Source organism: Salvelinus alpinus, chromosome 4 (genome assembly GCF_045679555.1).
Source record: "Salvelinus alpinus chromosome 4, SLU_Salpinus.1, whole genome shotgun sequence".
Lineage (NCBI taxonomy): Eukaryota > Metazoa > Chordata > Actinopteri > Salmoniformes > Salmonidae > Salvelinus > Salvelinus alpinus.
The window spans coordinates 47,553,576-47,573,984 of record NC_092089.1 but is presented as its reverse complement, the minus strand read 5'-3'; the positions used below and the strand labels follow the sequence as shown (position 1 = coordinate 47,573,984).

General features: G+C 41.7%; 1 protein-coding gene across 1 annotated transcript in view; it reads left to right on the top strand.

Annotated features, from left to right (window-relative positions):
- LOC139573777 (thrombospondin type-1 domain-containing protein 7A-like) overlaps positions 1–20,409 on the top strand; it is a 103,970-nt gene that overhangs the window by 50,617 nt on the left and 32,944 nt on the right. The window contains exons 5-10 of the mRNA XM_071397623.1: positions 366–434; positions 3,316–3,471; positions 4,520–4,723; positions 9,679–9,873; positions 14,432–14,690; positions 18,581–18,696. Coding sequence (XP_071253724.1) covers positions 366–434; positions 3,316–3,471; positions 4,520–4,723; positions 9,679–9,873; positions 14,432–14,690; positions 18,581–18,696 — 999 coding nt within the window. The remainder of the gene's footprint in view (positions 1–365; positions 435–3,315; positions 3,472–4,519; positions 4,724–9,678; positions 9,874–14,431; positions 14,691–18,580; positions 18,697–20,409) is intronic.

Sequence of the window (20,409 nt, the reverse complement as noted above, 5' to 3'; positions counted from 1 at the left end):
GCATTAACTAAATCACCACGCTCTTAGAAGAACACATCCTTAAGCACAGGTCCAGGATCACCTTACCCTCCCTAAATCCAAACCTTAACCATTCTAGAGGGGGAAATCCAAAACTGACTGTTGATCAGTTTCTAGGGGTAACTAGACTGATCTTATTAGAGCACCTTCAATCTACATTTTTAAAGATCGACAAGCTTTAAAAATGTTTGCAGCGCTTCCCATCCTTATTTTTTCTACAAGCCTCATTCTCATATTGGAAAACGGCTAGACTCCTGTAATAGCACTTAATGTATCCCTCAACTTCCAAAACCCTCTCCCTTTCCAGTGACTGTGTTGCTAATAGTTGTATCTCCCTGTGCCCGCAGAGGGTCAGACCTCAAACCAGCAGAAGCCTAGTGTTCCCCCTCTTCTATCCATCAGCTTTGAAGTTACAGGTAGGTGCCGTAGACCAATCCGAACCTCCTCTCTCTGCCTTGTAGGTGCTTTAGACCAATCCGAACCTCCCCTCTATGCCTTGTATGTGCTTTACACCAATCCGAACCTCCTCTCTCTGCATTCTTCTCCTCCTTGCTGCTTCTGTCTTCTACTTTTTCCCTTTCCATTCCTGATAATGTGTCTCAGTTGCAGTATGTACTGTATGCATGCATTTCTGTTTTGACGGATGATACTATGGCGGTGTTTTGATAGGTTGGCCTCTCCGCAGATTTTGCGTCTCAAGTGGTGTCGTTTTCTGAAACCCCAACATGTGTTTTCAACTAAGTTTGAGCATAAACGCTTTCAAGAAGTGGTATGGAAAAAGGACAACAAAGTATTTGCCTGGCACGTCGGGACGAGTTTTTAAGCTTTTGCGGGAATGGTGAAATAACTCAGTGTTGTTTTTCCAAATGGAATATGCAAAGCATCTGTGAGATGTTTTTCCTCCTGTTTTTCTACTCTGGCACACAATAAGCAGCACTGACATTAGTGGCACTAGGGGACATTTGCCATTGTAGTTTCAATGCAATGCAGGAAATACAAGCACGTTGTATGAGTCGTGTAATGAAGATGCTGAGTTTTTCTTTATCACAATCACCACTAATCTATTGGTCGACAATTTCTATTCAGAATGGATTGATGTACTTAGATTTAAGTCTGTTCTACACACTAATAATACAAGGATTATCAGGCTTACCAAATGCAGTATTTGACTATTTGTGAGGGAACAATGCCTTTTGCGTATCAATTTCAAGGCTGCGCTTGCTTTTCACTGTACGTTCGGTAGAATTATTTTTCAGCTCTCTTGACTTGATAAGACTTGAAGCGCTGAATGTATTGTTGGAGCTGTCAGAGTTAGGGAGAGAGACATTCGAGGACATCTTGATCTTCACCTCCGGCTTAGTGAGAAAGTGTGTTTGTGTACAAGTGTAATTGATTGAAAGTGTTGCAACCGTTGATGCAGTGTTGGGATCATAGATTGAGTGTCTGTACGTGTATGTGCATATGTACAGGTGTATGTGTCTACATGTGTGCGTACGTGCATGTGTGTGTGTACGTCTGTTTGTGTCCACATGTGTGCCCACGTGCCTCTGCACATTGCATCTGTGCGCGTGTGTGTTCATATGCGGTGGCAGAGAGGTGTCAATTAGACAGTGAGGCCAATGGTAGTGGATTTTGCTTTGGACAATCTGTCAGGTGATCAAGAGCCTTGGTTGCATCAACCAGAACATCCAGCGCTTTGCTGCGTTCCAAAACGGCTTTGATGTGACAGACACACAAAACCACCCACCAAACGTTCCACTCCAACTCCAAACAAACCCATTTATTCAAGTGCATTTAAGAAACATCCAGGAAATGGCGTCTCACAGTCGGCTTCACTTATTCTCCTGCCGAGAAAAACAACCTCTCTTTTGTTGCTTTGCGTGAAGTGAAGTTCCTCTGCGGGAAAATACGCATTGTGTCTACAGCTTCTAAATCTGAAGCGCTTACAACAGGGGAATCATAGCACTGGATTATTCTTCAGAGAATATGTCTGAGAGGAGACAATGCAGCTCTCTCACACCTTCGGTACAGCCTTCATGTGTCTTCAGTGAGAGCATAATGCCGTGCTTCATGTTGTTTCAACTGTTAGATAGCACTGAAAGGTTCATTAGAGTTTATTTATCACCCTGAAATGCTAACGGTATGCTAGCGGTGGGGCGATTATCACAAAAGGAAATTGGAAGGAATATGGCAGCACTTCACACACTAGACCTCTACTGTGGGTTTCATGTGCTCTCTTCTGGGACCTTATGTACCGTGCAGGCGTGCTTAAAAGGAAAAGCCAATGTTTTGCATTTTGTTTGGCATTTTCCTCTGCATTGTCATAACCAAGCACACTAGTAAACATTCTGCATGAAGACAAGTACGGGATGAGATCTTGGTATGTACACTCCCCAAAGTATTTGTTTGGACAGTGAAGCTAAAACGTTTAATTTGGCTCCATACTCCAGCATTTTGGATTTGAGATCAAATGTTTCATACAGAATGTCACTTTTTGTTTGAGGGTATTTCCATACATATCTGTTTTACCGTTAAGAAATTAAAAATACTTTTATGGATCTAGTCTCCCCATTTGAAGGTGTCAAGTATTTGAAAAAATTCACCTATGTGTAGTAAAAATATATACAGTATATATATTTCTAGCATGCAGTAATTACATCAAGCTCTTGCAGTTTGTTTTGGTTGTGTTTCAGATTATGTTGTGCCCAATAGAAATGAATGGTAAATAATGTATCTTTATCTTTAACTCTGCATTGTTGGAAAAGGCCTCGTTATTCTTCTGTTAGTCTACACCTGTTGTTTATGAAGCATTCGACAAATACAAATTTATTTGATTTAATGTGTACCCTGATTACGGATAATCACGAACAATGACGAGTGAGAAAGTTACAGAGGCGTAAATATCATACCCCCCCAAAAATGCTAATGGTGAGAGGTTAGCATGCCTTGGGGGTATGATATGTGTGCCTTCTGTAACTTTGTCACTCAAATGGGGGGACTACATACATTTCATATGAGGCGACTGTACAGAATGGCACCTTTATTTTGAGGGTATTTTCATTTGTATGAAAATTAAAATACCCTCAAATTAAAGGTGACATTCTGTACTGTCGCCTCATATGAAAAAATAATTTAAATCTCAAATCCAAAATGATGGAGTACAGAGCCAAATTTTATGTTTTAGCTTCACTGTACAAATAAATACATAGGGGTGTGTACATATATTTCTGAGTATATCAGTATATTTCTGACTATAATGTAAGTATATTTGAATGTACCTTATTTCCATGTCCCAAGCGTCCCGTCCTGTGGACAGCAAGCTGTGTGGGGGCCCCGTCCCCAACACGTCCCAGCTGTGTCACATCCTCTGTCCCATCGAGTGTGAAGTGTCCCCATGGGGGGCCTGGGGACCCTGCACCTATGAGAACTGTGACGTCCAAGAAGGGAAGAAAGGTGTGTGGATAAGACTTCGAGTGGGACTATCGTATGCCAATCATACTTTATTTGGATAGTCCCATGTAGATGATCTACGGATGGTCGTATTATTAACAAACTCTCTGTTGATAAACAAATGCTTGCTACGGTTAGGGTTAGGTTTAGAATAACGGTTCCGTAAAAGTTAAGTTCAGGGTTAGGATACGGGTTAAAGTTAGGGCCAGGGTTACTATCCACTGATAGATAGTTGAAATGTTGTTGAGAGTTATTGAACACCTATAAACCATCTTCTTTGGACTATCCAAATGAAGTGTTGCCTGTATGTCAGCTACAAGGCCTTAATGGGTACGGGTTGGAATGTTCCAGGTGACTGTGGATACATTTGATGTCGTAATGCTAGCATCATGCTTTCAGAACACACATGTGGTATTATGTTTTTTAATATACATTGTATGTTCCTCTTATCAAACTAATGTCAACTGCCATACCACTGTTATGAAGCATAAACAGTTGAAAAATAGTTAAGTGTTAACTTGCCATACGGTATGTCATATGATTGTTATATGATTCATATTTGCCATCAGGTATGCATGGTGTTATGGAATTTACAGAACATGGCGTTGTTTCAGAAGATTATACAGTAATTATCTGTGCATATATAGTAGTTGGTGTTATTGTAGCCATTGTAAGGTCCTCTTGAATAAACATATTCTGGTATAAAGGTAGTATCTAACATCTGTGGGTGGTCCAACACCCACATGATAATTACACGCTGGCTCTTCACAATGAAATCCTCTCTTTTGTATCAATTTATGGTCAGTATGATCACAGTATCTGGTAAAGTGCCAACAATTAACTGGGCAATTATTTGCTTGCACTTGTACACTAATCCTAATCTTATCATAGTAGCATATCCTATTATTCCATTTCGAGAGAGCTGTTGAAGAGATCAATTCCAAAGGAGGACAATTAGGCATATTATGTATTTTTTCAGCGTTTTTATATATTTTTTCATATGGTTTTATGTATTTTTCATTCTATATTTTTGTATTTTTCCCTTCGGCAGGTTTTAAACTGAGGAAACGGGAGATCAGCAATGAGCCAACAGGTGGACCAGGGAACTGTCCTCACCTGGTGGAGGCTGTCCCATGTGACGAACCCAGCTGCTGGGACTGGCGCCTGGTCAGACTGGATGAGTGTATCCCCGACGGGGAGCTGCCGTGTGGCCCCGGGGCACAGATACCTCAGGTCCAGTGTGTCAACAGCACTGGTAAGGAAAATCATAGTAATAACCAATTATCGGAAAAAGATTATTCAATTGAATTTTTCCCTCGTTAATTCCATTAAACTTAGTCTCCATAATCGTTGCTGTGTGATTGTAGATAAAGCTCTGTGATTGCAGTCTATAGGTTTATTGATTCGGTTAATGCACATTATAGAGTCCTTTATTTTCAGTGGACGTTTGCTTGACTAATTAATGTAGAAGACTGCCAACAGGCAAAACTGATTGAAATGGCGTCGTTACAGACAGAAACTGGTTGAAATATTGTCATTAAGAAGTTATTTCAACCAGTATTGCCTGCTAAGCTAGCATAGTACAATAAAACTGTACTATAGTATTCTGACTTATTATTATGCTCAGAATTCACCACATTGTTAGCTCAGCTCCCTGATCCCCCCAAGAGTAGCCCACCACTTCCAGATTAACTATTTACATTTGTGATGAATAAAGGTGTCCGCATGCTTCCCAGCCGAAACAGTTCGTAGAAGATTGTGCATACAGTGCATTCAGCAAAAAACCCTCACCGAAGTCCAAAATAAACAAAAACGTCATAAAATGTCGTCATAATATACAGTGCATTCAGAAAATATTCAGACCCTTTGATTTCAAATTTATTAAATAATCTCAAATTGATTAAATAAAAATGTGTCCTCATCAATCTACAACAATACCCCATAATGACAAAGTGAAGTTTGCAAATTTCTTAAAAATAAAAAACAGAAATACCTTATTTACATAAGTATTCAGACCCTTTGCTATGAGACTCGAAATTGAGCTCAGTTGCATCCTGTTTCCATTGATTAACCTTGTGATGTTTCTACAACTTGATTGGAGTCCACCTGTGGAAAATTCAATTGAATGGACATGATTTGGAAAGGCACACACCTGTCTATATAAGGTCCCGCAGTTGACAGTGCATGTCAGAGCAAAAACCAAGCCATGAGGTCGAAGGAATTGTCCGTAGAGCTCCGAGACAGGATTGTGTCGCAGCACAGATCTGGATCTGGGGAAGGGTACCAAAACATGTCTGCAGCATTGAAGGTCAGTCAATAACACAGTGGCCTCTGAACACAGTGACACTCTGTCATTCTTAAATGGAAGAAGTTTGGAACCACCAAGACTCTTCCTAGAGCTGTCCGCCTGGCCAAACTGAGCAATTGAGGATGAAGGGCCTTTGTGAGGGAGGTGACCAAGAACCTGATGGTTGGTCTGACAGAGCTCTAGAGTTCCTCTGTGGAGATGGGAGGACCTTCCAGATGGACAACCATCTCTGCAGCACCCCACCAATCAGACCTTTATGGTAGAGTGGCCAGATGGAAGCTACTCCTCAGTAAAAGGTACATGACATCTTGCTTGGAGTTTGCCAAAAGCCTCCTAAAGACACTCAGACCATGAGAAACAAGATTCTCTGTCTGATGAAAACAAGATTCAACCTTTTGGCCTTAAATGCCATGTCTGGAGGAAACTTGGCACCATCCCTACGGTGAAGCATGGTGGTGGAATTATCATGCTGTGGGGATGTTTTTCAGTGGCAGGGACTGGGAGACAAGTCAGAATCGAGGGAAAGACGAACGGAGCAAGGTAGAGAGAGATCCTTGATGAAAACCTGCTCCAGAGCGCTCAGGACCTCAGACTGGGGCGAAGGTTCCTAAGCACACAGCCAAGACAATGCAAGAGTGGCATCGGGACAAGTCTCTGAATGTCCTCAAGTGGCCCAGCCAGAGCCAAGACTTGAACCCGATCGAACATATCTGCAGAGACCTAAAAATAGCTGTGCATCAATGCTCCCTAAGCAACCTGACAGAGCTTGAGAGGATCTGCAGAGAAGAATGGGAGAAACTCCCCAAATACATGTGTGCCAAACTTGTAGCGTCATACCCAAGAAGACTCGAGGCTGTAATCGCTTCCAAAGGTACTTCAACAAAGTAAATACTTATATAAATGTGATATTTCATGAATTTTTTTATGTACATTTGCAAAAATAAAACATTTACTGTTTTTGCTTTGTCGTTATGGGTTATTGTGTGTAGATTGATGAGTGCAAAAAAAAATATTTAATACATTTTAGAATAAGGCTGTAACGTAACAAAATGTGGAAAAATTTGAGGGGTCTGAATACTTTCTGAATGCATTGTATATTATGACGACATTTTATGTTTTTTTCGGCGGTTCGGGCCTATACAATTTTTTCTGGAGGCAAGTTCGGAGCCGAAGTCTACGCCCCTTCGTCGGTGATTGGTCAACAGTAGAGAGTCTTCAATAAAGGCGACTCGTTTTCAAGCACATTTGTTTGATTGAGAAATACTGCACCAAACGTCTTAGTTAGATGTAAAATTGAACGGCTAAGATCTCCTTGGCAAAAATGGCAAAATTAATGGCAGATTTCTTGAGTTATTTTAGATTAATTCTGATTATTTTGAGGAAATGTATACTGGCTATGGCATCTCAAAATGGACAAACAGTACTATTGCCGCTTTTTTCTTGTTTTTCAAGCAAAGTTCTTTTAAGGGAGTATGCGAGCACAGGCACCAGCCGAACTGAAGCATGCTGACGCTTTTAGTCAGGGTCTCTCCCTCTGGATGAAAAATCATGTTGCTCAAGGTGACCTCTCTACCAACTCTCTAACTTATGGCTATACTGTAAGTGAGTGAAGAGCTGGAGACGACTAGAGAGAGAATGGTGTTTAGCCGCCCTGCCATTTATCATGGCTGCCATTTATCATGGTGTTCTCTCCTGACGCCCTCCCCCACCTCACATCCCCCTCCCCGTCTCCTTTAACGCTTCCCTAGCTCAACATAGCCACATATTTCCCTCCCTCCTTTTCAGTTTCTCAGCCAGAGCAATTAAACCCTGCTCACACTAAATCAAATCAATTCTCTCTGGCCCTGAGTCTCGGGGACTCCCTTAACTTTGCAGCTACGTGGATTTACTGTTCCAATTTATTACTGAAGAATGTTTGACTGAAGACAATGGCAGTCGTTGCAGAGAGATGCGGTCTGGGTTTTTGAGCAGGTTTCAGAATGTGGGTGTAATTGACAAAGATGCTATGTTACCAATCCCAAGTATACTCATCGTTCCTAGTTTGAGTGTTAACTAAGAGATATAGAGTGATATCAAAGAGACACACAGACATAGACACAGGCACCGTAATGGATATGAGTCCAAATCATACTCCTACGATGACAATGACCTCTTGTCATCCTCCTAATTCTGAAAAACTTAAATATTTATAAAGTTCCTCATCCTACGTTACATTGTCATCTCACCTTATGCAGGACACATACTGTACATGTACATCCACTAGTGTCATTCAGGGTTATTGTCAGGTGATATCTTCCTAGTAGCTTTGTGAGAGGCACAATCTCTTTGTGTTTTTCTGCCTATCTTGACTGGCGTTGACCGATTCCTTCTGTCTCCGCTGATGGAAATTGATTTGTTGTGTTATGATTTCGTGCTACTTTTTGCCCTGGAGACTTTGGGCTCAATGTCTCCTGCCATACCGAGGCTGAATTTCATGATACTGCCACACCAACAACAAACAGCCACACCGCAGACAAAAGTCTATACAAATGTCATTGAAACTCCACTGTCGATACTGAGCGTATCTGATCTATACTGATATTAACTGTTCTGACTCATTTAAAAGGAACCGTTTTTCTCAGTTCACTAAGCCTGGAGTTTTTCTGATGAAGGGTGTTTTGTTTGTTCATGTTTTTGCCACCGTGAGAGCCACTGGGTTTCCCTGTCACTTCGCATTTCCACACTGTCTCGGTTCAGTCACGATTGGTTCACTGAATACTCCTCAAAGTGTCATCTTAATGTAAAGGCAGGCCGGTAGGAGGGTTTGAAGCTCAACTCATCCTCAGCCTGAAATTGCAAAAACCAACCGTCGGAAGATACAAGATACAATGCAGAGCCATTGTGTTGCTCATTTGGAGTGCTGAGAAATGTTTTGAATTCAAGTTCATTGCAACAATATTACCTAATATTTTTCATAATTTCATAATTAATCAACATCTTCATCTAGGTCAAACGGTTTTGCTATTTCAGTGTTCTGTGTTTCAGTCTTCTGTGATGTATATGAAGTGTAATATTGGGATGCAAACGCAAAATGTTATACATTTTAACTCTATATCTGACATGGTACAGGTGGCTGTAAGCTCATAACCATGTGTGTGAGGAATATACTTTTCTTTCAAAGTGGATTTGTTTCTGTGACCCTGATTTAGCCCACTACAGTAAAAGGTTAACCTGTTAAAAGCACATGCAGATTACGTGGCTTAATAGTGTAACTCACTTAAGCGGTCATGAATCACAAATATGTAAGTGTAAAATGTTTAAGTCCCATGTGAGTTTGTACTTACTATGTCCAAAGCTAATTCTGTATTCAGATCGAGTTGCGTTGAGAATAGCGACATCATTATTAATATATTGTAGAGATTATCCTCGCACGCTATTAAACAGTTACCAAACATTTGATCCAACTCTGAAGTCAAAAGGAAGACAACAGATAAAATTTAATGTCTATGTTAATGAATTGTGTGGGTTGAAATTGATTAGCATTCAATGACACTAAGGAAACAATATACAGTATTTATTAACAAGCCCACCAATAGACCATGAAATTGTGGTGTGGTTTATCATATTGTAGACATTATAATGGGGGGTGGGTAACCTAGTGGTTTGACTCCCCGAGCTGACTAGGTGAAAGAATCTGTCCATGTGCCTTGAGCAAGGCACTTAACCCTAATTGCTCCTGTAAATAGCTCTGGTTAAGAGTCTGCTAAGTTATATAAAGTGTAGTACAATTACAGATTCCGTTGGTTGTTGTTTAGAGATTTTTTTCTGTATTGAAAAGGTATATAAAAGTTCAATCAATTATTGTTTCTCTATTGTTACAATGGTGTGCATTCCTTGACCGTACCGTTCTTTGTGCCACCCAGGTGACATGGTGGACAAGGAGCTGTGTGGGGGAGCCTCTGCCCCTGAGCCCATCGCCTGTGATGTGCCTTGCCCTAAGGACTGTGTCCTCAGCGACTGGACCTCCTGGTCCTCCTGCTCCCAAACCTGTTCCAGCAAAACCATCGAGGGCAAGCAGCTAAGGACCCGCTCCATACTGGCCTACAACGCTGGCGAAGGTGACTATGAGACTATGTATTGTAGATGATGTACCATTCTGTACGGTCTGTGTTGTACTACTGTAGTGTTAATATATAATATATCATGTTAAGGGGGTCTTTCTCTTTGTATAGCTTTCAAGTCACATTGACCTTCAAAGTGTCTGTCCCTCTGTCTGTTACTGTCTGTTACTGTCTGTCTATCACTCTTTCTGTTACTGTCTGTTACTGTATGTCGCTCTGTTTGTTACTGTCTGTTACTGCCTGTCTGTCTGTCACTCTGTCTGTTACTGTATGTTACTGTCTGGTGCTGTCTGTCTCTCTTGTCTGTTGCTGTATGTTACTGTCTGTTGCTGCCTGTCTGCCTGTTGCTGTATGTTACTGTCTGTTGCTGTCTGTCTCTCTGTCTGTTACTGTCACTATCTGTCTATCACACTGTCTGTTACTGTCTGTCTGTCTGTCTGTCTGTCTGTCTGTCTGTCTGTCTGTCTGTCTGTCTGTCTGTCTGTCTGTCTGTCTGTCTGTCTGTCTGTCTGTCTGTCTGTCTGTCTGTCTGTCTGTCTGTCTGTCTGTCTGTCTGTACCTATGTACCTCTGTCTGTCTGTACCTCTGTCTGTCTGTACCTCTGTCTGTCTGTACCTCTGTCTGTAACTATGATTTTTTGTTTTCATTGAAACATTTGGCTAAAAGTTGATCTGCATGTTGTTTACCTCCCCACAGTAACTGCAATGGTAGTGGCATGGATCACAGTGATGGAGGGTAACACTTGTGATTGAAACTAGCTGTTAGCTACATTTAACCTTAGCGATATGTTGACAAATGACAAAATAATAGGATTTCTGTCAATGTTTATAGACTTTACTGTAGTTACAGTTGAAGTCGGACGTTTACATACACTTAGGTTGGAGTCATTTAAACTTGTTTTTCAACAACTCCACAAATGTCTTGTTAACAAACTATAGTTTTGGGAAGTCGGTTAGGACATCTACTTTGTGCATGACAAAAGTAATTTTTCCAACAATTGTTTACAGACAGATTATTTCACTTATAATTCACTGTATCACAATTCCAGTGGGTCAGACGTTTACATACCCTAAGTTGACTGTGCCTTTAAACAGCTTGGAAAATTCCAGAAAATTATGTCATGGCTTTAGAAGGTTCTGTTAGGCTAATTGACATAATTTGAGTCCATTGGAGGTGTACCTGTGGATGTATTTCAAGGCCTACCTTCAAACACAGTGCCTCTTTGCTTGACATCATGGGAAAATCTAAAGAAATCACCCAAAACCTCAGAAAAATAATTGTAGACCTCCACAAGTCTGGTTCATCCTTGGGAGCAATTTCCAAATGCCTGAAGGTACCACGTTCATCTGTACAAACAATAGTACGCAAGTATAAACACCATGGGACCACGCAGCTGTCGTACCGCTCAGGAAGGAGACGCGTTTTGTCTCCTAGAGATGAACGTACTTTGGTGCGAAAAGTGCAAATCAATCGCAGAACAACAGCAAAGGACCTTGTGAAGATGCTGTAGGAAACATGTACAAAAGTATCTATTTCCAGAGTAAAACGAGTCCTATATCGACATAACCTGAAAGGCTGCTCAGCAAGGAAGAAGCCACTGCTCCAAAACCGCCATAAAAAGCCAGATTACGGTTTGCAACTGCACATGGGGACAAAGATCGTACTTTTTGGAGAAATGTCCTCTAGTCTGATTAAACAAGAACTGTTTGGCCATAATGACCATCGTTATGTTTGGAGGAAAAAGGGGGAGGCTTGCAAGCCGAAGAACACCATCCCAACCGTGAAGCACGGGGTGGCAACATCATGTTGTGGGGGTGCTTTGCTGCAGGAAGGACTGGTGCACTTCACAAAATAGATGGCATCATGAGGCAGAAAAATGATATGGATATATTGAAGCAACATCTCAAGACATCAGTCAGGAAGTTAAAGCTTGGTCGCAAATGGGTCTTCCAAATGGACAATGACCCCAAGCATACTTCCAATGTTGTGGCAAAATGGCTTAAGGACAACAAAGTCAAGGTATTGGAGTGGCCATCACAAAGCCCTGACCTCAATCCTATAGAAAATTTGTGGGCAGAACTTAAAAAGCGTGTGCGAGCAAGGAGCCTGACTCAGTTACACCAGCTCTGTCAGGAGGAATGGGCCAAAATTCACCCAACTTATTGTGGGAAGCTTGTGGAAGGCTACCCAAAACGTTTGACCCAAGTTAAACAATTTAAAGGCAATGCTACCAAATACTAATTGAGTGTATGTAAACTTCTGGCCCACTGGGAATGTGATGAAAGAAATAAAAGCTGAAATAAATCATTCTCTCTACTATTATTCTGACATTTCACATTATTAAAATCAAGTGGTGATCCTAACTGACCTAACTGACCTAAGAATCGTTACTCTGATTAAATGTCAGGAATTGTGAAAAACTGAGTTTAAATATGTTTGGCTAAGGTGTATGTAAACTTCCGACTTCACCTGTATACCTCAACAGCCTTTGTGCACCATAGGTTTGATTTAAAATCCTCGTAGCACTAGATGTAGTGAAATAAGTAGTTGCTTTTGGTTTTGTTGTTGTTGTACAGTAAGTATAACTAATTCTTCAAATGTATTTACACATTCTCATATCTTGATGTGAGAATTTTAACATTCTATATCAATGTTTTCCAAAGGTCTTTCAAGGGTGCCAAAGTTTTCAAAGCTTTTTGGTACATTCTATTTTTATCTTTAAAATGTTTAATAGTACTAGTAGTGGTAGTAGTAGTAACAGTAGTAGTAGTAGTAGCAGGTGATGAGTAGTAGATATTGTTAGCGTAGAGAGTTGGGTAGATGATTTAAAGGGGCAAATCATTGTTGAAACAATAAAAAAGTGTACTACCCGTCACTGTTTCAGTAAAACGCTGCAGGATGAGGCTGGAGAAATGTAACCACTCTAAAATGTATAGACAGAGCTATGGATGCAAGGATTAAGTATCCATTATATCAAAATGATGGTTTAAACCCTGTTTTGAGGCGGTACTGTGTTTGTTTACATTTACTTTGTTTAGAAACATTGGAGTAAAACAAGCTTATAATTTAGGTTCTGATGGGGTACGACAGTTAAAATAAGTTTATTAGGCATGTTTTAAGTTATATTCTTCTAGTAGGTACATATCATTCATTTATAAGTCCAAAAATGGATACAGACACTGCATATTGGCCCTTTAAAGTTTTTCTGATTGGAGTTCTTCCCCACCAATGTGGAAAGCCTTCACATCATTATGTATGCTACTTCAATATTTTTTTTGCCTTTTACTGTCGAAGAATATCTCCCAAAAGATAGATATTTTAGCAGTCAAGTGTGCCGTCTGTTAGGTGATCCCAAGCTCCAGTGTGTTATAAGCCGCATACTAAATGTAACCGCGCTAGCTCAGACACCCAATACATTATGGATGTCTTTCCGAGTACATTTTATGAATAAGTCAGAAAAGGGATGAAATTCATACCGCAAACATGAATGAACCCATATTCAATGAGCGGCATCCTTTGAGTAGCATTAAAGCGATCCCACTTGTCACATTAAGACTGGACTGAAGTTGCTTCACCATTCATAAATCATCCACTACAACTCCCTGTAGAATCGACATAGACTTTACCTCTGCCCAACCAAACCACTTTTCTAGGTCAGTCTGGGCACCATCTGTGGCTTACTTGTCCGGTTAGTTTACACTATTGGCAGATCCAGCAAACCGACATGGTTAGTCAGCGATGTAAGCAGGTAGCAGTCAGCAGAAAGGAAGGAGGAAGAGGTCTGTTCATTTGCCATCAGGTTTAGATTAGTCTGAGTTGGCATTCCACATTGACTGGCCTGTGAACAACACCACTGCTGCTCATTATGGAACAGGTTGGCTTTCATCTCAGGATGTTGCAGGTGTGGAGGACTTACAGTCCCACAATGCCCCCTTCATCACTGCCCAAACCTGTAAGTGTCTGCAATTACTCCGAAGCACTAAGGGCTCCGAATCGCCCCACCTGCCTCCACTGAGCAGAGATGAGAGAGACAGAGAGATAGTGACTGACAGACAGGAGAGAGAGAGCGCATGAGAGAGAGGTGAGGAAGGGACAGAGTGATGTTGGATGTGTTGGATGTTGTAAATCCAACAGAGGTGGAGAAGTGGGTTGGTAATCAGACTTGCAACTAGCAGTAGGAGGAGATGAATCGTCTGAGCCTCAAAGTGGGCTGGAGGATTAAAATGCATTGTCAATCACCGGGGGAGGTCAAGCCTTTCAACACCATCATGGACTGTCACTATCAATAACTGGCTGAATCTTTCAGACTTTGTCATGGCAGAATCTGTCATTATTTAAGGGCTTCATGTATAAGCCAGAGCCTCCTTGACTGATGACATTGGGACTAACCTGTATATGTGTGTGGTGTGGTAGAGAATTTGAACTTATTGCTTTTTATATGCTGCACTGTCATTGTGCACAATGCCGAACCTCTATAAAGTAACTTTTCAGCTCGCCCTTTCTATGTGCGTTTGTTTGTGCGTTTGTGTGTGCGTGTGTGCGTGCATGTTCCTAGGTGGTGGCATGTGCCCCAACAGCAGTTCCCTGCAGGAGATGCGTAACTGCAATGAGCATGCATGTACGGTGTACCACTGGCAGACTGGCCCCTGGGGCCCCTGTACTGAAGACCCCTCAGCCTCAGCCCTCAACACCACCACTGGCCCCAGGTCTGCTGCCGGCCCCAACACCAGTGGGCAGGGCCCCTGTTCCCAGGGCATGCAGACACGCAAGGTCATCTGTGTACGGGTCAACGTGGGACAGGTGCCGCCCAAGAAGTAAGAACATTTAGGCCCTAGGTGTGTACGCGTGCGTGAGTGTGTGTGTCTGTGAGTGAGTGAGTGAGTGAGTGAGTGAGTGAGTGAGTGAGTGAGTGAGTGAGTGAGTGAGTGAGTGAGTGAGTGAGTGAGTGAGTGAGTGAGTGAGTGAGTGAGTGAGTGAGTGAGTGAGTGAGTGAGTGAGTGAGTGAGGTATGACAAGAAGTCATACAGTATGAAGAGCAGCTCTCAAGCCCTGTCTCCACTCCACAGGCAAACCCAGATAAATAAATATATGCCGTCCCAAACAGGCTAATTAACCCTGTTCATTTAGGCCTGTGTAATTTCCCACTGATGATAATGACAGTAATTAAGTGGCTTTGATTCTTTAAGGCAATTAAATCACCACAAGATGAGAGATGCAGGATGTCTATGGTTTGCAATGCAGAACATACACCGCAACCTCAAAATGCATCAATAAGTTTAGTTTACAGTTAGCCTAAAGTTGTGCTCTTGCACGGGGTGCTGATTTTCTTTGCTAGGCTTATCTATGTGGGATGTTATGTTTATTTAACTAATTAACCTGCTGTATTTAAGATCCAGAAACCTTAACCGTAAGTCTACAGTTTACGGATCTGCTATCCAAGGTCCTGAAGTAATTTCCACCTGGCAGGATAAAACCTCCCAGTCCAAGGTGCTGGGCCATTTTAGGCTTTACTATGGAGTACATATCCTTTTAAGGCCATTGTATTTTGCCTTTGTTATGAAATAACTTTCCTGCATGTTTTGCATTCTTTCAAGCCACTATTGCTCTTAAAGAGGCTTTCCCCTGTCATGGTGGATTAGGTTAAGACCGCTAAAGCTGGCAAAGCTCCAAAAGTGCCTTCTCTCAGTGCTTTGTCTTTAAGTCCTTTGTTGTGAAGGGATAGTTCATTCTAAAATCAATATTTGTCAGTCATTGGAAGACTTCAAAAGTGGTCTTATGTCAGGGTGCGTCCATGTCCAATTGGTGCCAATCTTTTCCATTTGCTTGGGAGAGATGGTGTGGAATCATCTCGAAACTGAACCACTAAGCCCACCAGCTATCTAGCTTAAGTGTAGAGGTGGTTTCACCCTGCCTGCACTCAGTGCGCTGCATTGTGACTTGACATGGTCTCTAGTTGTTATTTTTCCACCTGTGTCTTCTCTTCCCACCATCCTACTTGGCAGGTAGGTTTGATTAGCGCTCCCCCAGGAACCTGGCAGAGCAAACGAACACACGTCTGCTTCGCTGGTGTGTATGCAGATGTGCTCCAGTTCACTCACAGAGGGCTCAGCGCTGTCTTCACACACCCCGAGGCAGTGAACCTCACACAGTGTCACCACACACACACTGTCAAAGCCCAATAGAGAAGAGAGTCTCTCAGAGACAAATATGTCACTCCCTCAGGCATACGCTTCTATCAGTCTATATACAGAGTACTGCAGGGGGATTTGGAACTAAAACATCTTGGTTTATTGATTGTGACAATTTGCATGGGGATTGACGTCCGACGCTTTTGTGTGATCGCACCGATTCTTACATGGACTGTCGGAAAAGGAGTTGGGATGAATAATTGTGATAGTGTTTGACAGTCATAGTCAATTACGTGGATGTGTCCTAACGACAACTGTGTTAAGTCACTGTGGATGACAGTGACAGTTGGTTGAAAGCTGTCGAGACAGAGGCCAAAGAAACGTACGCAAAGCCGGAGCCGTTTTCTCCCCGAATATTAAACAAATCATGTTTTATTTGCTGTTGTACTTTTTAATAATGAATTTAAGTAGTGCTTAGCATTTTGTGCCAGGCTTCGTGTGCTTTTGCAGTCTCTTAAAATGTTGTGGGTTGCAATGTTTCTTCACTCTCTGTTCAACCACACAGCATGCTCATTTTGAAGAACCTCTCACCGAACAGATTATTGAAGCGATAATAGCAAATAGCAGAACAAAAACATTACCCTGGCAGACTCTTCTTAATGATGTGCTGTGGGACAGACTCAGAGTAAATGTTGTGTTTCTTGCCTCACTACAAATCATTACATTTAAAGATCATTAACACTAGCAGGGAAAACAAGTCGGCTTAAACCAGAGGATGCTTTAATTGGATAATCTAATGACTAATCAAAAAGTCTGCATACTTCAATAGCAGTGAAGACAGAGTTTTCTGTGGCGACGGTATCGTGTTCTGGCAATGAACATGGCCTGTTTTTTTTTTTAATGAGAATGTAATTACATTTTTAGCATCCAAATTCGCATAATACCTACCATTACACCTGGCCTAAAATACAATTAAAGTAACAGGGAACAGTAGGAATGTTTCTGTCTGCTGGAGCATTAGTTCAGCATTAGTTAAGCATTAGTTAAGCATTAGTTACGTGAGGTAGTTAAGTGCTCGGGTCAACCACTCAGTCTGGGGTCATGTTGCTGTGTCTCGTATTTGACCGCGTTTCGTCTGGAACGTCGTTAAAACTGAGAGGGAACAGTAGAGATGTTTCTGTCTGCTGGAGCATTAGTTCAGCATTCGTTCTGTGAGGTGTAGTGAGGTGCATATTGCTCAGCTCAAAAGCTCAATCTGGGTCATGTTGTTGTGTCTCATCTTCTATTGTTTTGCCTACATGATTGCTACCTGTGGGCTTCTCTTTTGAAGTCTTTGAAGTAGCTTGTCCTTAAACAGGTTCCCATGACCTTTGCACCTGTTGCTAATGCAGTTCATCTGTGTAAACTCTTTAAACCTGAAGAGGAAATAAGAAACTGATTTGATCCAAGCCTGACCCATATTTATCATCATCAGCAGCTCTCTATTCTCCATCCCTGAGCACTGCTTTGGAGTGTAGAAACAGTGTACGAACGTGCCAGAGGATTTGTCTCACTAAAGAGGGATTTAGCTCTCTCTCTATTGGTATTAAACATAAATCTCTCCTCTCTTCGCATGGCTGCCTGCTGCACTATTACATTGTGCGTGTGAGGCACCCTATTTCTCCCTGACGACACGGTGCTAACGAGTGGAGCAACCCCAGAAGAAGACAGTGCTCCTACTCCCAGTGTGTAAACCTGAGCCAGATGATCAGCGCTAGCTCGGCTATCTATGTTATCTCAGCAATAGGATGAGGAAATAGAGCCGGAACATCACTTAAAAAGCCCCAGGAGAGCCCATGTTCCGAAAAATCCGATTACTTGATGTAGACGGACAATTTTCCCCCGTTTATCTTCATCCAGTGGCCATTCACTGGGGATCAGAGGTACTTATAACTATAGGCTGAAGATTACATATAACCCTTTGTCCGTTAAATATGAAGACCAGCTCCAACCACAATCCCAGCGATCTAACGGATTATCGTCCAGTAATAGAATCAATTTAAAACGGGAAGGGATCCCATGGAGGGTCTTATCTATAGTGAACTGAATCTAGCCTGGAGGAATTAAATGCAGATTCTCCATTTAAGAGGAATGAATATTAACAAAGGCTGCCAAAGCCGTATACTGTAGGTAATGTTTACATTGCCCTACATAAGACATAACATGATCTTCTCTTTCCTTATCTGTCAGTGGTACCATAGATTGACATGGACATTAGACATAGGACTTCTTAACAGACAGTTGCTTCCTGTTGTCCTAGTTTGTGCTTCAGAAACACTGGATTTCTCTCTGTAAAAGCCAAGTGGTTTTACAAAAAAAAAAACGGCATAGTAGGAAACCAAGCAGGTTACCGTACTTTCTGAGAGGACTATCTTCCAAGCCAAGAATCTACCACTGTCCCTCGATAGCTCCATGGCTCTTGGCTAATCGGATTAGTCATTTGAATTCCTGCAGCCAAAGTGAGAAGCCTGCGTCTGTGTGTTACCAGCTATATGTTTGCATGTGTTACCAGTAGTGTGTGTATGTTTACCATGTAGGTGTCCTGAGAGTCCTCGTCCAGGCACAGTGCGACCCTGTCGAATGCCCTGTAAGAAGGACTGCATCGTCACCCCCTTCAGCGACTGGTCCCAGTGCTCTCCCAGCTGTGATGCAGGTATGAAAGAAGAATTCAAGCTACTGTGCAAAGACATCCACACAAATAACAACCCTACAGATGTAGGATCTTAATTTGATCGCCCTGTTGCAGGAGAACTTACCTGCTATGCAGTGTATTTGAGGCTTAAAAAGGCTTCGAAAGTTTATCATTTCCACTGAAATTTCAGACTTCACTTTCCATTACGAAAAACATATCAACCCCTACAAAAAATGTCTATTAATTATAATTCACATAATAATAATTCACATTTTCTGTTGCTGCAAGATTGTTTTCCTGCTGTAGCAAACTGGCTCAAATTAATATCATACATCTGTACCTGTTCATTGTAAGTCTCTTGGGAACTAAGAACTATGGACCAAAAATGCTCTCCTAAAAGGAATGTCTTGCTTATCCAACTAGTCGGATGAATATTATGCATGTCAGCTGTTATCATGAAGCATCATTTGGAGGTCATTTATATTATAAACCAATGTAAAACTGGGACGAGTAAGGAAACTGGCACCAATTGGGTGATGCATGCAATGTAAACGACTCATTACAGTTTCCTTAAATTGTATTACTCTCGTTTCATTACGGATATTTCATTTGACAGATTGACATGTAGGATGACCTTAAGATGACCTAATTTAGTGCAACCCGGAAAACATACTAGCCTGTGGCTACAAGTGACAGGGTGTCATGTTGTTGTTGTTATTGTTGTTTTCATGCTGTAATAAAAACGCCTTCAGACCAGGTCACCTTTGTCAGACAGCCATGGCCACAGCTGGAGGACATTGTTGAATACATTACATTGATTTATGGGATGAAATCATCATCGTTCAGATTTTGATGATCTCTTTATTTGGCATGAGAGCATAAATCTTTGGCCCTCGCCACACACAGTCGCAGTCGTATATTTTGATAGCAGTGCTGATGTTCTCCTGCTGTATAGGATGACCCGCCTCCTACCCACACTGGTTGAAACTAAAGGTCAGGGATACACAGAGTCCTGTAATGCACTCATATAATATGATTCGCCTGTCCTGGACCATAAAACTACATCTTAATCAGTCTAGATCAGTGGTTCTCAAATCCTGGTCCTGGGGACCCAAAGGGGTGCACATTTTTGTTTTTGCCCTAGCAATACACACCGGATTTAATTCATCCAAGTCTGATTATGAGTTGATTATTTTAATCAGGTGTGTAGTGCTAGGGCAAAAACAAAAACGTGCACCCCTTTGGGTCCCCAGGACCAGGATTGAGAACCACTGCTCTATAGTCAGAGCTCTGGCAGAACTTTATAGTTGTTAATTGTGTTTATTCAACGGGTGTGTCTATTGGGAATACCGCTGATCGTGGGTAAAGCATCCATCTTGTTCATGTTACTTCATCATTAGATTTGAACTTGACGACTACGTTGATTTTACTGCAACTATAAAGCAGTCAACATTCACCCACTCTGCCCTGAATATGTCAGTTTGACATGGAATGTCTCAAAGTAATTTAAAGGGGAACAACGGCAAATTTCTGAAATTTGTCAAAGTACCTAAACCTGTCTGGCTCAGTGTTGGACTGTCTGTCACAGTGTACACCTCTCTCACTCATGGAGAGTGAAGTAGAGCTAGAGCTAGTTCACAAGGTTGTGCGACCCTCCCCCTCACTGCAGCGCTAGATAGAACTTTGTGGAATAACGCAGATCTACAAAAATAATCTACGTTCTGTAATGACAAC